The 21,335-nt window shown below is 39.2% G+C and overlaps 1 protein-coding gene across 3 annotated transcripts in view; it reads right to left on the bottom strand.

Moving 5' to 3' along the window:
- Nucleotides 1–7,068: 7,068 nt before the first annotated feature.
- Nucleotides 7,069–21,335, bottom strand: part of npr3 (natriuretic peptide receptor 3) — an 82,380-nt gene continuing 68,113 nt past the window's right edge. For 2 of the 3 annotated variants that reach the window (XM_063042844.1, XM_063042845.1), the window contains exons 8-9: nucleotides 14,144–14,199; nucleotides 7,069–11,079 (exon numbers count right to left, since the gene is read on the bottom strand). In XM_063042844.1, coding sequence (XP_062898914.1) covers nucleotides 10,988–11,079; nucleotides 14,144–14,199 — 148 coding nt within the window. In that variant the 3' untranslated portion in view covers nucleotides 7,069–10,987. Of the gene's footprint in view, nucleotides 11,080–11,512; nucleotides 14,200–21,335 lie in introns of those variants that run through there. The other variant, XM_063042846.1, reaches the window with a different exon arrangement.

The raw sequence follows: 21,335 nt of genomic DNA, 5'->3' as shown, positions 1-21,335 counted from the left end.
CAGATATATTTGCAAATTAAGTTTAGGCATATGTATTATACAGTGATATCATTTACTTGTTTTCTCCTTCCACTCTCGTGCATCCACTTAGTGGACCATTCTATGGTGCACCACTTAACTGGTTCTTATTTCTTTATAAGCACAAGCAATGAGGGTTATTTTACCATTCAACTGCAGAATCACCACTCTCAGTCACAATCATTGGCTTAAGTTATTGCCATAGGAGTATTCTTTCTTAATGTGGAATGTGAAATGGATGTCCATTTCAGAAGAATGAAATAAACAATGTTTTTTTTGCAACTAAAACAATTCCTATAATATTTTGAAAAAGAATTCATATCTCCATAATTTTATACAGAATGGCTCTTGGCATCAGTTGGCCTCATGTCAAAATAAGTAAAATGTGGTGTGATTTGTATAGTGTTACTGACATTTAATGTCATCCATACGTCATTCCCCTTTCATAGTTGTGCAGGATCTGCAGTCTGACTGCAGGTGCACTGGCGTCAATCTGCGACTATTAGAACTACAGCACGGTCAAGCCAATTTTTTTTTAAATTTTCAAACCAAAATTTAAAACTGAGCAGCTGTTAGGAATTTAATGTGGAAAAATAAATATATTTTTATTTATTCATTGGCTGAGTGCATCACTGCTATTTATTGACAATCCCTGATTGTCCTCATGAAGGTGGTGTTGACCCTGTTTCTTGCACTTTCAGGACAAGTTGTTCCCCCAGTCTTTGAGTAGTGAGATCCAGGATTTAGGCCTCTAAACAATGAAGCAACAGCAATATCTTTCCAAGTCAGAACATCATGTGATTTAGATGGGAGCCTAAATGTGATGATATTCCATGACCTTCTTGCTTTTGTCTTCTTTCATCATCAAGGAGCCTACTATCCAGACCATGTTGTCTTCATGGTGCTGCAGGCGTGTGAGATCCCACACAACCAGGTTCAGAAGCAATTATTACCCTTCAACCACCAGGCTTCTGAACCAGAGTGGATAACTTCACTCACACCAACACTAAGCTAATTCCATAACCTATGAACTCATATTCAAGGACTCTGTAAATCATGTTCTCAATATTTATTTAATTATATACATTTTGTATTTACAAAAAACAAGCAGCTCGTAGGATAGGGGAAGAGGCAGAACGAGCCTCTTGTTGGATTTGGAGTAGGCGAATGGAGGTGAGCTGGAAGCCAGGAGCAGATGGGCAGTGACTTGGCCACCACTGCCGGCCCACCAACTGGAGAGCGTCGTGGTTAAGGGTCGAAACACTCGGTGAAGGTTGGGAACCACCTGATGACATCTGCTCTTAGCTGAAGGCTACGGTTACCTTATAAGGTAACTGGAGAATGCGCCCTAATAGGTGTATGTAACAAGACAAGTTGTCTTTTCCAGATTGGTTGTTTGTTCATCTTTGTGTGTAGTTTTTCATTGATTCTATTGTGTTTTGTTGTATTTACTGTTAATGCCTGCAAGAAAATGATTTTCATGGTAGAATATGGAGGTATATATGTACTTCGATAATAAATTTACTTTGTTTTATGAGCTGTGAATAAGAGGTATAGGAACATTGTTCAACTAACTTTAGTAAAAAGCGCTGCACATTTCGGATATGGTGCACACTACTGTGACAGTGCTCCAGTGGTGAACAAGATCAGATAGTTTGTGCTGTCCATTATTGCATGAGCATCTTGAATGTTGCTAGACCTGCATTTGTATTGTTAAGTTAATAAATCTCAAGCATCATACAAAATGCTCAAGGATATGTTTGTGTTATTTAATGTGCTTGATACATTTTTGGTAAATTACAGTTCTAAAGGATCAAAATATTTTGCTGCAAAAAATTTGTATTTGATCATTTACAGCATTTCAAAGTATTTTGCCACAGTGAAACTATCATTTTATATAACCAATCACCAAATTTTAAAACTAAAAGTAACAAAATAAGAAGTACATAGAATTGGAAAGGAAGAATCCTTGTGGATAGAAACTGCCAGAGTAAAAAGACTCTGATGGGAGTTATGTACAGGTTTCCGATCAGTAGGCAGGATGTTGGCTACAAATGGGAGACAGAAAAGACATGTAAGAAGGGAAATGATGCAATAAGTATGAGGGATTACAATATACAGGTAGATTGGGAAAATTTAGTTGATACTGCACCCCAGGAGACGGAGTTTGTAGAATAGCTATGAGGTGGCTTTTTAGAGCAGTTTATGGCTGAGCCCTTGAGGTAACATAAATTCTAGATTGGGTGTTATGCAGTGACCCAGATTTGCTCAGAAAACTTAAGGTAAATCCTGAGAAGAGAATGAACATGATATGATAGAATTCACCCTGCAGTTTGAGAGGGAGAGGATAAAATTGAACGTATCATTATTACAGTGGAGTAAAGGGAATGGCAGAGGCATGAGAGAGGAGCTGGGTAAAGTTATTTGGAAGAGGACAGCAGAACAGCAATGGGGGAAATTCAGAGGGTGCAGGAAAAATATATCCCAAAATGAAGAAGTATCCTGAAGTAAGGATGAGGCAAACAAGGCTGACAAGGGATGTCAAAGGTAGCATAAAAGCAAAAGAGAGGGCATATAATATAGCAAAAATTAATGGGAATGTAGAGGATTGGGAACCTCTTTAAAATCCAACAGAAGACATAAGCCATAAAACCATTAAGAGAGAAAACTAAAATATGAAGGTAAGCAAGCCAATAATATAAAAGAGGATACAAAAACGTTTTTTCAGAGATATAAAGAGTAAAAGAGAGTGAGAGCGGATATCAAACCAATGGAAAATTAGGCAGTGGTGGGGGGGGAAGAGATGGTGGAGGAACTTAATAAGCATTTTGCATCAGTCTTCACTGTGGAAAATACTACCAGGATGCCAGAAATGCAAGAATATCAGGGGCAGAATTTAGTGTTCTTTCTCTTAGTAGGGAGCAGCTGCTTGGGAAGTTAAAAAGCATGAATGTAGTTAACAACAGGAATTCTGCAGATGCTGGAAATTCAAGCAACACACATAAAAGTTGCTGGTGAATGCAGCAGGCCAGGCAGCATCTCTAGGAAGAGGTGCAGTCGACGTTTCAGGCCAAGACCCTTCGTCAGGATGCCAGGGTCTTGGCCTGAAACGTTGACTGCACCTCTTCCTAGAGATGCTGCTTGGCCTGCTGCATTCACCAGCAACGTTTATGAATGTAGTTAAGTCACCTGGACCAGATAGACTATACCCCAGGGTTCTGAAAGAGGTAGCTGGAGGCATTAGTAATGATCTTTCAAGAATCACTAGATTCTAGAATGCTTCTTGAGGACCATTACAAATGTCACTCCAGTCTTTAAGAAGGGAAGGAGGCAGAAGAAAAATAAAGTATATGCTAGTTATCCTGACTTCAGCGTTTGGAAAGATGTTGCAGTCTATTTTTAAGGATGAAGCTTTGAGGTACTTGGAGGCAAATGATGACATACACCAAAGTCAGCATAATTTTCTGAAGTGAAAGCTTGCCTGACAAATTTGTTGGAGTTCTTTGAGGAAATAATAGGCAGAATAGAAAAAGGAGAGTCAGTCAATATTGTTTATTTGGATGTTCAAAACATCTTTGACAAGGTGCAGCACATCAGTTAGCTTAACAAGATAAGAGTCCATGTATTACAAGAAAGGTACCTGTGTGGATAGAAGGTTGGCTGACTGACATGAGGCAAAGAGTAGAAATAAACGGGGCCTTTTCTGGTTGGCTGCCAGTGACTAGCGGCATGTCACAGGGCTGCTTCCTTTCATGTTGTACGTCAATGATTTGGATGAAGGAATTGATGGCTTTGTGGCCATGTTTGCAGACAGTGGAGAGGCAGATAGTGCTGAGGACACAGGGTGTCTGCAGAAGAATTTAGACAGATAGGGGAATGGGCAAAGAAGAGGCAGATGACATATTATGGTCATGAACTTTGGCACAAAGAATAAAGTTGTGGACTATTTTCTAAAAGAGAAGAAAAGTCAAAATCAGAAGTACTGAGGGACTTGGAAGTCCTCATGCAGGATTCCCTAAAAGTTATCTTGCAAGTTGAGTTGGTAGTAAGGAAGGCAAATGCAATGTTAGCATTCATTTCCGGAGGACTAGAATACAAAAGCAGGGGTGTAATGCTGAGACTTTATAAGGCATTGGTCAGACTGTACTTGGAATACCACGAGGGGTTTTGGGCTTCTCATCTAAAAGATATGCTGTCATTGGAGAAGGACCAGAAGATGTTCACAGGAATGGTACCGGAGGATTGGAGGGAGGCGAATGTTGTCCCCTTATTCAAAAAAGGTAGTAGGGATAGTCCGGGTAATTATAGACCAGTGAGCCTTACGTCTGTGGTGGGAAAGCTGTTGGAAAAGATTCTTAGAGATAGGATCTATAGACATTTAGAGAATCATGGTCTGATCAGGGACAGTCAGCATGGCTTTGTGAAGGGCAGATCGTGTCTAACAAGCCTGATAGAGTTCTTTGAGGAGGTGACCAGGCATATAGCTGAGGGTAGTGCAGTGGATGTGATCTATGTGGATTTTAGTAAGGCATTTGACAAGGTTCCACACGGTAGGCTTATTCAGAAAGTTAGAAGGCATGGGATCCAGGGAAGTTTGGCCAGGTGGATTCAGAATTGGCTTGCCTGCAGAAGGCAGAGGTGGTGGTGGAGGGAGTACATTCAGATTGGAGGATTGTGACTAGTGGTGTCCCACAAGGATCTGTTCTGGGACCTCTACTTTTCGTGATTTTTATTAACGACCTGGATGTGAGGGTAGAAGGGTGGGTTGGCAAGTTTGCAGACGACACAAAAGTTGGTGGTATTGTAGATAGTGTAGAGGATTGTCAAAGATTGCAGAGAGACATTGATAGGATGCAGAAGTGGGCTGAGAAGTGGCAGATGGAGTTCAACCTGGAGAAGTGTGAGGTGGTACACTGTCGAAGGACAAACTCCAAGGCAGAGTACAAAGTAAATGGCAGGATTCTTGGTAGTGTGGAGAAGCAGAGGGATCTCGGGGTACATGTCCACAGATCCCTGAAAGTTGCCTCACAGGTGGATAGGGTAGTTAAGAAAGCTTATGGGGTGTTAGCTTTCATAAGTCGAGGGATAGAGTTTAAGAGTCGCGATGTAATGATGCAGCTCTATAAAACTCTGGTTAGGCTACACTTGGAGTACTGTGTCCAGTTCTGGTCACCTCACTATAGGAAGGATGTGGAAGCATTGGAAAGGGTACAGAGGAGATTTACCAGGATCCTGCTTGGTTTAGAAAGTATGCATTGTGATCAGAGATTAAGGGATCTAGGGCTTTACTCTTTGGAGAGAAGGAGGATGAGAGGAGACATGATAGAGGTGTACAAGATATTAAAAGGAATAGATAGAGTGGATAGCCAGCGCCTCTTCTGCAGGGCACCACTGCTCAATACAAGAGGACATGGCTTTAAGTTAAGGGGTGGGAAATTCAAGGGGGATATTAGAGGAAGGTTTTTAACTCAGAGAGTGGTTGGTGCGTGGAATGCATTGCCTGAGTCAGTGGTGGAGGCAGATACATTAGTGAAGTTTAAGAGACTACTAGACAGGTATATGGAGGAATTTAAGGTGGGGGCTTATATGGGAGGCAGGGTTTGAGGGTCGGCACAACATTGTGGGCCGAAGGGCCTGTACTGTGCTGTACTATTCTCTATGTTCTATGTTCATGAGAGTTATCCAGGGAATAAAAGGGTTAATACATGAGGAGCATTTAGCTCTGAGCCCGTTCCCGCCAGAGTTTAGAAGAATCAAAGGGGATGTCATTCAAACCTATCAAATATAGAAATGTCTGATTAAAGGGCACAGCCTCAAAATTGAGGGACTGCCATTTAGAACAAGGGTGAGGAAAAATTTCTTTAGCCAGAGGGTGGCAAGTCCATGGAATTTACTGTCACAGATGGCTTTGCAGTCTATGTTGCTGGATACAGTATATTTAAGGCAGAGTTTGAGGTCCTTGATTAATCAGGGCATCAAACGTTACAGTGAGAAGGGAGGAGAATGGGGTTGAGAGAGATAATAAATCAGCCATGATGGAATGACAGAGAAGACTCAATGGGCTGAATGGCCTAATTCTGCTCCTACTGTATGTCTTATGGTCTTGTAGTGTCCCCTTGTCCTTACCACCCCCCAAGCCTTTGTATGTAGAATAACATTCTCCATAATGTCTGTCACCTATCCTACCACTGATAACATCCTTCCCTCCCCCACCCCTATTCTCCACTTTCTGTGGGGATTACTCCTTGTCCATTCATGCTTCTCCACTGTTCTCCCTCCTTGCACTTATCCCTGCAAACTGGACAACTGCTATACCTACACCCCCTCCCTCACCAACATTCATGGCCCTAAACAGTTCTTTCAGGTGAGGGGCAGTTCACATGTGAACCTGTTCAGTATCTGGTGCTCCCAGTGCACCTCCTCCACATCAGTGAGATCCAATGTAGATTGGGGGACTGTTTTGTTGTGCCCTTTTACTCCATCCACCACGAAATGCAGGATCTTCCGGTGGCTGCTCATTTCAATTCAACTTCCTATTCCCATTTCGATGTTTATAGCCATGGCCTCCTCTACTGCCACAATAAGGCCATACTCAGGTTGGAGAAACAGCACCTCATATTCCGTCCAGTTGTCCCCAACCTGATGGAATGAGTATTGATTTCTCCAATTTTCAGAAATTTCTCCCCTTCCCCCTTCTCTTTTTCCAATCCCCTTCCACTTATCACCTCCCAGTTTCTTACTTCACACCCCCCTCACACCACCTAACTTCCTCCCTCATCTGTTTTCCCCTATCATCTGTCAGTTTGTACAGTGCTCCTTCCCCCTCCCCCTAACACCTTACTTTGGCTTCTGTCCCCTTCCCTTCCAGTCCTGATGAAGGGTTTCGGATTGAAATGTCAATTGTTTACTCCTCTTCATAGATGCTGCATGACTTGCTGAGTTCCTCCAGCATTTTATGCATATTACTCAGGCTATTGTAGGATCTTGGTCTGAAAGTAAGGGTATTTCTGAAGTGTAAAAATCATACATTGAACCAACAGTGCTTAAAGTGATTGCCCCAAAGTAAAAGCTTTTTTATTTACAATATTAGCAACAGAAAATGCATGGATGTCTTTCATTTTTAAAAGTCAAAAACAAAGCTTCACCAGTACACATTGTTATTGATAATCTTCAAATGCCTTGTTTGCATAATTTTCTTTTCTGAAAAAAAATCCATCCAAGCTTTCCGTCCGTACACATGGGAAAACTCATGCTACTAATATTCTCTTAGAATATTCATAAAATGACAGATATCAAACATATCACGAGATTTATTTACTCACACCCTGCAGCTGCTCACGTTTCAGACAGGGCAACAGCCACATAGATTTGTTCGAATTGCAAAATTCCTTACAGTTTATGAATAATTATGCAAGTATGAGATTCTATCACACAATGAAATTGTGGCACAGCCAAACTTCATTCATATGGAAGATATAACAGAAATCCTATCCCAAATCTGAGGCATTGACCTACTTAATGCATCGGTAGATCTTCATAGACACACTTCAGCCAAAGAAGATAAAACATCCTGAGGCAGAGTTTGAAGAGAGGGAGCCAAAGTTCTTGAGGAAACCAAGAAGAACATGAAACCTGTTGCAGTGTTCACTTACACCTATACAGAAGGTGCACATAGTTTGTGTGAGCAAGATTTTATCAGGGGCTTTTGCAGCAGGGCAGCTTGACACCTAATGCTTTTGATAGACTACCGAAGTGCCATCACGTGCTTTGTCAATCCTTGTTTTAGTTTCCACTCCAATTTACAACTACCTCATCACAACGAGTACCAACTGCATTTATGTAGCACTCCAGCACAGTGAAAGGGCTCAAGGAGTATAACAGTGATATCAAGCATGAAAGAAAGGGACGAGGAGGGGTACCAGAGGGAGGAGATGGGCAGATGAGGAAAAGTGAAGGTTTGTGAGGGGAACATTGCACAAAGCTGATACAAAAATAGAGGGCAAAGTCGGATGGAAGGGTTAGATCTTAAAGTCGGTTATAAGATCAGTACAACATCTTGGGCTGAAGGGCCTGTACTGTGCTGTAGTGTTCTATGTTCTAAACTTTACATTGAGCTACAGAGGAGAGAGGACCATCAGGGTAAATTGCCAAAGGCTCAGTCGGAGAGAATAAGCAGCCTTTTACAGAAGATAGATGGAAAGCAAAAGGTGGACATTTGTAGAGTTTGGGACCAAAGCCAATACATGTGCACTTGGCTTGGCCCCAAACTCTGTAACAATTAATATAAAGAGGAGATAAGTGGCCAGAGCTTGGGGATCAATGAAATCCAGGAGACATGAGGTTGCCAGGGTGGAGTGTTTGAAGTGTCTGGGTCTATTGAGATATTTGAAAGCAAGGATGAAATTTTCAAATCATAGGGCACCACGGTAGCATTAGCACAACGCTATTACAGCTCAAGGTGTTTCAGAGTTCAGAGTTCAATTCCAGTACCATCTGTAAGGAATTTGTATGTTCTCCTGATAAACTGCATGGGTTTCCGTCAGCTGCGCTGGTTTCTTCCCGCAGTCCAAAGACATACCGATTGGTAGTTTAGTTGGTCATTGTTAAATAGGTGGGTTGCTGAGTTGGGCCAGAAGGGCCTGTTCTGCTCAGTATCTCTAAATAAATAAATAAAGTTGGAGCAGGAGTAAACCTGACTAAATACATATAGGTGAACGAGGCCAGGAGCAAGTTCTGATGAGAGCTGCAGTCATTTTAAGTAGCATCCACTCATTCAAAGTTGGAAGCCAGTGGGGCAAGCATCAGAATGTTCAAGGCGGGAGATACCAACCACACAGTGAGGGTGGTAGAGGCGGATGCAATAGGAAAATTTAAGAGATTCTTGGATTGGCAAATTGAAGAAAGAAAAATGGACAGCTATGTAGGAGGGAAGGGTTAGGTTAATCTTGGAGTAGGTTAAAAGGTCAGCACAACATTGGGAGGCAAATAGCCTGCTCTGTACTGTCCTGTCTATATTCTATGAGATTATTTAACCTGACATTCTGAAAGGGAGTTGGGTGATGACTAGTATAATGGAAGCAGTGTTGAGTGGCAGGCAGCGTGCCTTGTTCACAAATTGGGTTTAGATTTAGCATGAAGGAGACAGGAGAGAAAACAGAGGATGAGAACAAATTCTAGGGTTATTAAATGTTGGTCAAAACATGCATAAATTGCAGCTCTTCATTCCCACATCAGAGGAAGTTCTCTGATATCCTAAAAGGAATACATTCTGAAAGAACGAAGATAAATAAGATAGAGCCAGAGAGTCACACAAGTTTAGTAAAAAAAAATCAATGACAATTAGAAGAATGTCAAACCTAATGAAAAGTATTGAAAACACATGTAATAATTACAACTGAAGATTTAGTCCTAGATTTTTATATCTCATCTCCCAGGAATTTCATTGAAAATCACATTGGCAACTTCCCTGTATACACTAACTATTCCCCATTCTACTTTATTACCAGTCGCAAACTTTCAGTTGCCTCCAGTTGACCATGCTGGTGGTATAACACATCTAGTATTCATTGTTCAAAACTGTGAGGGCCAAAACCTTTGTCTTCCATCTACAAAGTCTGAGATCCAGGTGGAAGAAAGTTGATGAGAATGGAATCAAGGATATTGGAATTGGGCAAGAAAGTGAGATTAAATATCAGATCAATCATAATTTTACTGGAAAATGGATCAGAGGTGTTTACGAACAGCACCTCTTTTTCCTTCTGTTCTGTATTTTTATCCCTCTTCCTAATGATTAAATGAAATCATCAGCGTTGCTCTCAGTCATGGCATCTGATGCTCAGTTCACCTCTGATCTCCTCTCCTCACTATCAGCTACATCCAGTCCCTTAGATCAGTGGTCCCCAACCACCGGGTAAAGCATGCAAAGCATGTGCTACCGGGCCACGAGGAAACAATATGATTTGGCGATATGAAACGATATGAGTCAAGCTGCACCTTTCCTCATTCCCTGTCACGCACTGTTGAACTTGAACACCTCCCCACCCCCCACCCCCAGTCGGCCGGTCCGCTAGAATATTGTCAATATTAAACCAGTCCGTGATGCAAAAAAGGTTGGGGACCTCTGCCTCCTGCTGATACCTTCATCCATGCCTTTGCTGTTTCTAGATTTAATTACTGACAATTGGATTCAGATGCTTTCATCTCAGACCTCCCTTTAATGTAAACTTTAACTCACTTAATGCCCTTTGGAATACACTGAAAATCAAGATACTTTATTCAGAACCTTTTAAAGCTTTCAGTCAATTGATATTTAATTGAATCTAGTTTATTTTGATAATTTATTCCTGTAATTATGATGTCAGTGATCACTAATGTATTAGACATCTGCCTTTATTTACAGCTTGCATAGTGTACTACTGCCCAAACATGGGTTGTTTTTCATGCAAGTCTTTAATTAACATCATGTAAATCAATGGGAATTGGCTTGTAGAAATTATCAGTACATTAACATTTACCAAGAGTCCTGTCAACAATTAGTTACCAAATCCTGTTAAAGAACTGGAGCAAGGTTCTTAATAAAGTACTTCTTGAAAAGAGGTTTAGCTAAAGATATATGTTCTTAAAATCTCCAGAATTTGTTCGTACATTTTTGTTCAACCTAATATTGTGCATAATATCTGTGATGCTACTAATGGAGGGCATCTTTTCAATTGAAAGATATGGGTAGGTTGTTTTGTAATGTAGGAAGCCACAGCAAATATGTTAATGCATGGGAGAAGTTACACTTCTCTTCTAAAAAATATTCACATTCTACATGAAAACAAAATAATGAAAGTTATACATCAGTGGGTGCTTGAGTAGGCCAAGGCTTGGAAGCAATAGTATATTCCGTCTCAGCTCGAGGACGAACTGGCAGGACCAGCCCTGTCCTGCAGGCGTGCACTTCCCGTTGACCATGTATAGTGTGGCATTAATGGTGACAATGGAGTAGATTGTGACCCAGGTCATCCCGTGCTCTCAGCTGAAGGAGGAAGCATAGCAGTGGGTGGCAGCAGTGGGGACCTGAGGGATAAAATGGGAAGCATGTGTTAACTCCCTTCCTACAAGTGACAGATATTGCAAAAACTATCACATTTCAAAGAGAGATTTCTGATGGACGATCATCAGTAAAGAAGTTAAAAAAAAATCATAATAATATTGGTTACTTGCAGTCGAAAATTTAGGTGTAAATTAAATACAAAACAGCATACTTGTCCATGCAGTTAAAAGGGGTGTAGGTACTGCTATCCCAGAGTGCACCACAAAACCTGGTAAACATGCTTGGCTGATTAAATTTTGCTTGTTCATGAGCATTACTCATCTGGCCAAGGAGCTTACTTAGATATAGTAACAGAGGTAGCATGCTAAGCATTCTGCAAACATCAAGTGTGTGCATCAGGTACTTAACAGAATTACACAGAAAAGGAGCAAAGGGTTTTATTGTTCATTATTTTATTGCCAGTATCTGCCTTGATTTAATATTCTGTGAAGAATATGACATCAGTTTACAGAAAATAAAATCGTTTACAAGACATTTACACATCTTCAAGGTCCACAGATATGAAAAATGCAACAATGCAGTATATAGATAATATAAAACTGACCAATTCATTCTGAATAAAATGTATTTAAAAACTATCTACAGTTTATGAATATTAACTCAAGATGACCTTTAAATAAATATCACATTATATGCAGATATTTCTAACTTACGCCAGTATTTACCGTCATACTATATGGCACCTTGCATTTGCACTTAAGAACCATATCTATCAAATCTCATTTTTCCCAGTATTCTCATATCATTCCACCTTAAAACACACATTACTTCCATCTTTAATTACATACTGAAACAGCAGCTTACAATCTAAACATTGACAGCACTGGCAAATGGATAATTAACTATTCATAGCATCAGTTGTTAACATTGTCTCTAGTGGTACATGCTAGAAGTGACAGAAATATATATAAAAAAACAAAAAAAAGTCAGTTCAGTAAATATTTACTCATTTCAAAACAATGATCTTGCTTGAAGAAAGTCTGTTGCAAAAGTTCATACAACGAATTCGTTATTCAATTGCAGTATCACACATATCAAATATTAAGAGGACGTCTCATTGTGTTTTTTCATAATGAGCTTCCATTTTAAAAAGGCAGTTTTAATTCTCTTACAGCTGGGTTGGGAGTTATGTAATACATTCTGAGCCATAATCAGATGGCAGAAAATACATTACATAATCCATCAATAAACTCACATACATATTTACACTGGTATAGAGTATTCCCATGGCAACTGCAATATTATTTGTGTGTAGAAATACACCAGGAAAAAAATGACTAAGTCTTTCACTACTAAGTGAATAAATTTAATCACATTAATGGGGGCAGAAGATGTTAATATACGGCACATGAGTTAATGTAACAATGTGCTCTAATCTTGCTGCTGCAACTATTATCTAATGAGGAAATTACAAGGCACAATTAATTTAAAATATTCAATGTTTTTTCCACTGTTATGAGTATATATATATATATACACACACATATATATATACACACACACACATATATATACATATATAATATGTATATTCATTTCTTTTGTCAACATGTGTTACCAATTTCCGATTTTACACAAGCTTTACTGGGAACATTCCTATATGATTTTATATTCTCAGGTGCCGACTAAAATACAAATAGCAGCATCTAAATAATCAATTTGCATAATAACATATTATTTTCAAGAACCTTTTTAAAACAGGCCCGAAAGTCTTAATTGATCAAATACTGTACAGGTATATTTATTATATTTAATATGTACATGATTTGTTTAAAATATTAGCAATTCCTTAACAATTATATTTTAGAAAAAAAGTTGACTTATTTGCAGTCCTTTATTTGAAAACAATATCCTAAAAGTTTTATAGATACATAATTTTTGCTGGTCCAAGATGAAAGACTTAATTCACTGTATAGTTTATGTAGTTTAATTCCAACTGAGCCCTAACATTTCACTACTGCTTTCAAAGGTGGAGTGTTCATAATGCCAACAATTTGTGTGTAAGAAAAATTATCTGAGCTTATCAGTGAGCAAATCACTGTTTATAGTCTTAAGAATATAACATGGCAATAACTTTCCAAGATTAATAATTTTGAAGAGCTTTGGTGATTAAAATCATTACATAAATGCAAGCTATTGTCAGTATTCTATCACTGAAGCTTTAAAAATTATCTCTGAAAAAAAAAAGCAAGTTGTTTTAAAGCAGCTAGGAGCAGCACAGTTCCAGGTAGCATTCTCTAGTGTAAGCAGTAATTGGAAAATTCAAACTGCGGTGTTGTACAAGTGAAATAGGAAACAAACAGTCATGCACAGATGCTTATGCAGCCAGGGGGTCAAATTTTCTTTCATAACAGTAGTGAATGAATGTTAATGCTTGTACCAAATTCTTCTACTACTATTTCAATGAAGACATGTACCAAATTAAAGCAAACAGATTGATGAACAGCTATGTGAAATGCATCAGACGTTCACAGAATAGCATCAGCAAATGTAATTTTTAACCTACTGATTTAATTCACCACAGCTTTTTAAAAAATTTACAACTGTTACCATGAAACAGTAATGTTTAATACCACACCTCTAAGATTAATCCCTATCTCTGTAGTGTTCAAATATTTCCATTTTTAGGCAAATGGGACAGATCCCATTAAATGTATATTAGGATAAATGATCATATACAAAATATCTTCTTTCGAAGGTTCTCTTCAGTTGCCAGTGTGAGTCACTGTTGACCTAATGGAACAGGCTGAATCACATTTTATAAGCTTCACAGAGATCCCGCTTCCAGTAGCATGCAGCAATGTAATAAATGATATTTTCCTGAGTTTTCCAAAGCTAAAGGAACTGTGACAAATTAATAGCTTATGCTTCAAAAGAATTAATTTCATATTAGCCATTCTTTTTTGCAGTGACACCTTTGGTAAACTCCCCTAAGACTGAAAGTTTATAAAGGAACATTTGGTTCTACTGTTTAAGCTGCTGATAGACTGGATCGAACAGAATCTTCTCGCAAGTGGTGGTGCTTACCAGGTTCAGCTTCATGCACTGGAGCTCGTCTCTCAACAGTTATCCTATATTTCTTCCTGCAAAGAAAGGGTAGCAAGGTTACAAAGTTTACTTTATGCACAAGTGGTTTATTTTGCATCTTAACTAGGAGATATTGGCAACAACAAACAATCTGCAGGAGGAACTCAGCAGGCTGAGTGGTATCTGTGCGTGAAAGTAAATTGTCAATGTTTCGGGTTGAAGATCTGCATCATCTGAAATGTCAACAATTCTTATTCCATCCACACATGCTGTTCGATCTACTGAGATGCTCCAGCAGATTGCTTGTTGCTCCAGAATTCAGCAACTGTGGTCCCTCGTGTCTCAGCACGGCTGATGATAAAGGATCACATTCTCTTTCAGGTTGTATACTTTCAGCATTGTCCCAGATACAATGAGCATCATCTAATATTTTAATAGATAATAATTATGCCTATAAATGCAGATCTAAATTCGCCATTTCATCTTCATGCTCTTCTGTCTCATGTCCAGTTACTGAAAATACACCTGGCGACGTACTAGCCCAACTTTGAGGCATTAATGACAGTGAAGCATACAGCTTCAGATGATCGTTGTCAATTTTGTGAAACTGACAGTACGTCTGAAGTTAATAAGAATCCTATGCCTGAAGTCTAAAAAGCTTTGAAAGAAATATCTTAAAATAAATATCTTGATTTATCTAAAAATTCTACATGTATCCCTGAAGAAACATGGCAAAGATTAGTGGGTGCTCACTCTGTGACAAAAAACTTGATGACTTATACAAGATTATTCAGAATGAAAATTTGCACCAAAACATCTAGGTTTTAAAGATGTGTTTTACTCAACAATGCTGAGCAACTATTTTTTAGGCAATTCAAAGTCTAACATTTCTTTTCAAGGAAAGTAGAGTACGCTTCTTTGCACGTTATTCTAATGAACTTCTCCGGCACAATCTACTGCAAAGTGCCACTATTTCAGAAGGTGGAGTCATGAATGTTTAATTGAGGAGTAAATGAAAATTTGAACTGAAGGACAAATCAAATTATGATTTTAAACAATTTAAACCTGTAAGTTCGATTCAAATCTGGTCAGATTTCAGATTCTGATCAGCTTTCTGCAGCCAGTTTCAGATTGTTTGGGTTTAACATCTGTGCTATAAAAATGTGAAGCTGCATTTAGCTGAACCAGACAGTGATTTGTGTCTACAATTGTCAGAAGTCCAAACTGGACAAATTGGAATAATTCTAAACAGATCCATCTTAGTTTCTTTTCAGATCAATCTGAATTTGAAATGGCTTCAGAGAACATTCCAGAACAAATATTTGACAGTGTTTGTTTCTGATGTGCTAGACTTCTTTACTAGAACACTTCCAAAGTCAGTAAGGAATGCTACAGGACATGCCTAATTTATAGAGACGTTTCAAATTGTGTGGTTTCTTTTTTTTCCACATTTTTCAAATAATAGGGTAATTTTCCTGTGAAAACTTGTTGCAGGGAACTCGCCACTAACACATGTTGAAACACGCTGTCTGGTTCATTGTATTATGGTATAGTCAGGATTATCTGTCACAATCACGTTAGGAGAATTACTTCTTGATACTCAATAACAAAATGATTTACTATAGTGAAATATTTATTGCCATTTCAAATAAAGATTAATGAAAACAAGAAGAGTGTTTCTCTTTTCTCCACAGTATAGTTTCTTTGGTCATTAAGTGTGGTAACATTGTTAACTGCATTCACTTAGATGTACTCTGCACATTATTCCCAACAGATTACAAAGCACGTCCCTTTGAAATGTACTTATAATTTTGCAGAACAAGTCTTGAGGAAAACATTTCTCATTCCCCTCTCTTCCATAACTCTATCTTTTGATTCTGCATATTATAACCTGACTAAGTGGATGGCTTATAATCAAGTCACAGGTCTCTTATAAAGCTATCCTCACTCCAAATGCAAGGAGATAGGTGAAAATGATTGTAAAGCTCTTGCCACAAGCTGAACGTCCAGTTTTGATCAGTGAATTAATCATGTTACCAAGTTAAAGAAATTGAATTTATATATTGTGTTGGAAACATCATAATTGATGTTGCTTTCCAGAAGACATATCATGATAAATGATCGATCTGCAAAACAAGAAAGCAGCATCCTTCATCAAGGACCCCCACCATCTAGGCCATGCTCTCTTCTCACTGCTGCCATCAGGAAGAAGGTACAGGAGCCTCAGAACACACACCACCAGGTTCAGGAACAGTTATTACCCTTCGACTATCAGGCTTCTGAACTAGAGCAGCCGACTTCACTCACTTCAACTCTGAACTGGTTCCAAAATCTATGGGCTCATTTTCAAGTAATCTGCAATTTAGGATCGAGGTATTATTTATTTACTTTTTAAAAAATTATTTGCATTGTTTGTCTTCTTTTGCACATTGGTTGTTACATTGATTGTTTGCCAGACTTTGTTTGCGTATTTTTTCATTAATTCTATTGTACTTCTTTGTTTATATTGTGAAGACCTGCAAAAAATAAATCTCAAAATAGTTTATGGTGACACAAACATACTTAGATAATAAATTCACTTTGATCTTTGAAATGGTTGATCACAGATCTGCATGCATTAGTCAGCATTCTCCTGGTAAAGTGTACCCATTGCAGTAGGAAGGTCTTAGCTGCTGCTACTACAACTCCAAATTTCTTACTGAGTGATATTTGCAACCATCTCACAGTTGTCATCTGATGCTATGCAAGGGAGGTCACTGAACAACTCTATTTAAGAGAGCTAGCCATTGCAACTCTTTCTTGCAGTGTCTGAAGCAAATCAATAGCTTTCCAAAGATTTCCAGTTTTCTCCTGGCTTAAAGTGGAGGCTTCCTGAATTGTGGGTCACAACACCAAATAGGTTCACAGGATTAACTGATTGTGCCCCACTCAGCAGACAATATTCTGCCTGCCACATTACCATGGACATCTGATCCCCAACTTTTTCATTGTTTAAAACAATCTGATTGCTCCCGCCACTTCACCGAGCTCCTGCTGTCAAAATGGTATTCTCCATTCTGTCTCTCTCTATACCTCACAACCTTAAGGCACAAACAGCCTGTGCATTTAGTCTGGCTAAACCCAGCAGCTGCACATATTAACGTGCATCTTCAGTTCCTGTTCATGCAGAATATGATGGCAGGGAGAAAGAGAAGTGGGGGGGGAGAGAGAGAGGGGAAGAGAGCGAGAGAGTGAGGGGGGGGTGGGAGAGAGAGAGTGAGAGAGTGAGAGAGAGAGAATGAAGCTACAAGAGAGTGAACGAGTGAGATCTGGAGAAAGTGCAAGTCAAGGAAAGAGATATGAATAAATAGGAGCAGTGGGAGTTTGCAGATTAAATTTATTTGTCACATGCATATTGAAACATACAGTGAAATGCTTCATTTGCATCAACAAAGTCCAAGTATGTGCTGGGAGCAACCCACAAGTGTCACCATATTTCTGGTACCAACATAGCATGCCCACAATGTATTAAACCTAACTGTACATCTTTTTAATATGTGATGAAACTGGAGCAATCTGAGGAAACCCACACGATGACAGGGAAAATGTACAAACTCCTTACAGAGAGTGGCGGGAATCGAACCAGTGAAGTGAAATTTATCCTCTATGGGGATGGTGAATCTTTGGAATGTTCTTCCTCAAAGGCCAGTGGAATCAGAGTCTTTGTATATTTTTCAGGAAGAGGTGGACAAATTCTTGAGAAGCAAAGAAGCGAATGATTAGCTAGAGTAGGTAAGGATATGGTTACAATCAGATCAGCTATAATCACATTAGATACAGGAATACAAGTGAGAGGGGCTGTGGTTTACACCTAATTCACTTCACTGTAGAATGGTCATACATGTACAGTATACTGGGGATACTATTTTAAAACAAGTCATAGTGTCATCCTTCAGATGAGTGTAAAGATTCCAAATCATTATTCATAAAAGTTACCTTTAATGTCTTGATTTTGATGTAATTTGTCATTGAATATCAATTTCGAGACTGCACCTGCCGGCATAGAACCAGAAGGGATTCCATGCCTTCACTATCTAGTCGATGTGTGTACCCATACATAATGCATCATGCTGGTCTCTGATTCTTGCCCCGGCAGTAGTCGTGATGCCTTCATAGTTACAACTGCAAAACAGCCTCCGCTTCCTGGCATTTTATAGAGCTTGTGTGGCTGTGTAATATTGTAGCCTTTAGGCTGTCCCTGTCACTTCCATTTTTAGGCCCTTGGCCTAAATCAGCACAACTGCAGGACCAGGAGAGTGGGAAGGCAAGTGGATGCCTCCATTTCCCAACACCTGTCCATTGCATCCTACCTGATGACTCAACTGCTTGGTACACTTAAACAGCCATATCTCAGCTGGACCAACCTAATACTCAAATGCAATGCATGATAATTGCCATTGGTCTTAATCTGGTTCATCAAATATTTTTGGCACTGTTGGAGACATTGAACCAATGATCATATAACCAAATCGTGGGTTCATTGCTAATAACCTCTTTGGCTACACTGAGATGGATTAGTTCAATTATAATGAACAAGTTTGCTAAAATACAGGGTATCTCACTCAACTGTTCACCTACAGAAAGTCCACTTACAAGTCTGCATTTTTCAAAACAGCAAGCATTCCTCAGCATTGTAACATTAAGACTGCTGAGTAGTTAAGCATGAATAATTGGGAATACATCAGTGGGCATTCAGAGCGTATGTTTGTTGGCTGAAGCAATGCTGGAGAAGTAATATAGAAATTGAGAATCTGAATTAAACCCTTGAATTAGAACATTCCAGCATGATATACCCAAGATTAAATATTTCCCTCTTAGTTGATTCCATTTTGTTTTGACACTTATAATCTTATTTCTAAAAGCATGACATCATGGCATGAATTATATCTCACCAGTCCGCAGCATTCCATAAAATATTCCTGTTCATTAGAAATGTTAACTTGAAATTTAACATAGGCCAACAACACTTGGCAATCAAAATTAGCATTAGAGGTGGGACAAGGCCATTCAACCTCTCATGCATGCTCCATTATTTATTAAGATGTTTTACGTCAGCACCATCTTCCTGCAGTAATCTCAGATCCCTTAATCAAAGTTCAAAGTAAAGTTTCAGCAAAGTATGTATATGTTGCCGTGTACTGCCTTAAGATATATTTCCTTGCAGGCATTTACAGGGAATAAAGGAATGCAATAGAATCTATGAAAAATACACATAAACAGACTAAGGCTGACAAACCATCATGGGGAAAAGGTGGCAAACTGTGCATTTAAAGAAAAACATAGTGAGAACATGAATAGTAAAGAATCTTCTAAAGTGAGCCTATAGGTTGTGATGCGCTGGGCTGTGTCTACTACTTTCTGTCCTTTAATTCATTAATATATTTTTTTAAAATCCATTGGTCTCATTCATTCAGGGATGGAATTGGCCATTCATAACTGGAAACTCATTGATTGTGAGTTGACCTCCTGTCAGTAGACTGGGCCTGGTCGTGCTGAATAAAACAGCAATAAAAAAGGTACCGCTGACCCCTGTTTCCATCCAGGGGATCAGTGTGAACATGGTGGATGATTACAAATACCTGAGGATATGAATTGACAATAAACTGGACTGGTCAAAGAACACTGAGGCTGTCTACAAGAAGGGTCAGAGCCATCTCTATTTCCTGAGGAGACTGAGGTCCTTTAACATCTGTCGGACGATGCTAAGGATGTTCTACGAGTCTATGGTGGCCAGTGCTATCATGTTTGCTGTTGTGTGCTGGGGCAGCAGACACCAACAGAATCAACAAACTCATTCATAAGGCCCGTGATGTTGTGGGGATGGAACTGGAGTCTCTGACGGTGGTGTCTGAAAAGAGGATACTGTCCAAGTTGCATGCCATTTTGGACAATGTCTCCCATCTACTACATAATGGACTGGTTGGGCACAGGAGTACATTCAGCCAGAGACTCATTCCACCGAGATGCAGCACAGAGCGTCAACGGAAGTCATTCCTGCCTGTGGCCATCAAACTTCACAACTCCTCCCTTGGAGGGTCAGACACCCTGAGCCAATAGGCTGATCCTGGACTTATTTCCTGGCATAATTCACATATTACTATTTAACTATTTATGGTGCAACTGTAACGAAAACCAATTTCCCTCGGGATCAATAAAGTATGACTATGACTATGACTATGGTCTAAAGCCAAATGATCATTCCTAATAAGCCAAAGGGCAAGGTAGTTATCTCTGGCTACTTGACAGAAGCAGTATAATAGTTAATCTAGATGAACCTTGTGCATTGTTGTGATGAAATTGAACAGGGGTTAATCACACAAAACAGAAAACACAGCAGATATTGGTAATCTGAATCAAAAGAACTCAGCCAGTAAAGCAGCATGTGGAAAAGAAAACCAGTCAATGCAAAGAATCACTGACTTCCCTCTTGTTCTACCTGTGCTGCCTGTCTGGTTGAGTTTGTCCAGCATTTCTGCAATTGGGATAATTGAGACTTGGGAGTCACAGGCCCTTTTATGTTAATAATCTACAGCTGATGGAAACAGACTCAGTGGGTATTACAGAGATATGAGGAACAAACAGCCAGGTGGCATTAATTCAATGGTTCTACGGTAAAGCCGATACAGGTATGGGCTGTATGACCTTGTTCTTGGCCGTGACATTCTAAATTTCATTGGCAGTACTGGAACCAACCAGTGCAGCCCATCTGGCCTGTCAGAAAAAGTTAAAATATTGCATTTTGTTCCACCTCTCATACACTTCAATGGTCTCATTCACAGAAAAGATTTATTTTCAATGAGCTCCTTTTAGGTTTCCATCTCCTTTAAACACTTTGAAGAATCTAAATGGGCCTTCTTCTGTGAATAAAGGAATTAATGCTTCTAAGAGGTAAGTTTCTGATTGTACATTCAAAGGGTGAGACTGCCTCCCACCTGTGTGTGCAAAATCGAATAAGTACCCTGTCAATTTCTAACTTTTAAGCACATCTGGAGATCAAAGCGTAACCTTTCAACACTACTGTAGTCATCGAAGTTAAGATTTCCCATTCCGTCTACTCCATCCTTCTGGCTAGTCACAGACAGAGGAAGTGATCAAATAAATTCTTTCCTGTTCCAGAGGATTTCTAGTAATGAAGACATAGAGTTATACTGCA

The sequence above is a fragment of the Mobula hypostoma genome, chromosome 3, assembly GCF_963921235.1.
Source record: "Mobula hypostoma chromosome 3, sMobHyp1.1, whole genome shotgun sequence".
Taxonomy (NCBI): domain Eukaryota; kingdom Metazoa; phylum Chordata; class Chondrichthyes; order Myliobatiformes; family Myliobatidae; genus Mobula; species Mobula hypostoma.
The sequence above is the reverse complement of the archived record's forward strand: the minus strand, read 5'-3'. Positions and strand labels throughout refer to the sequence as shown.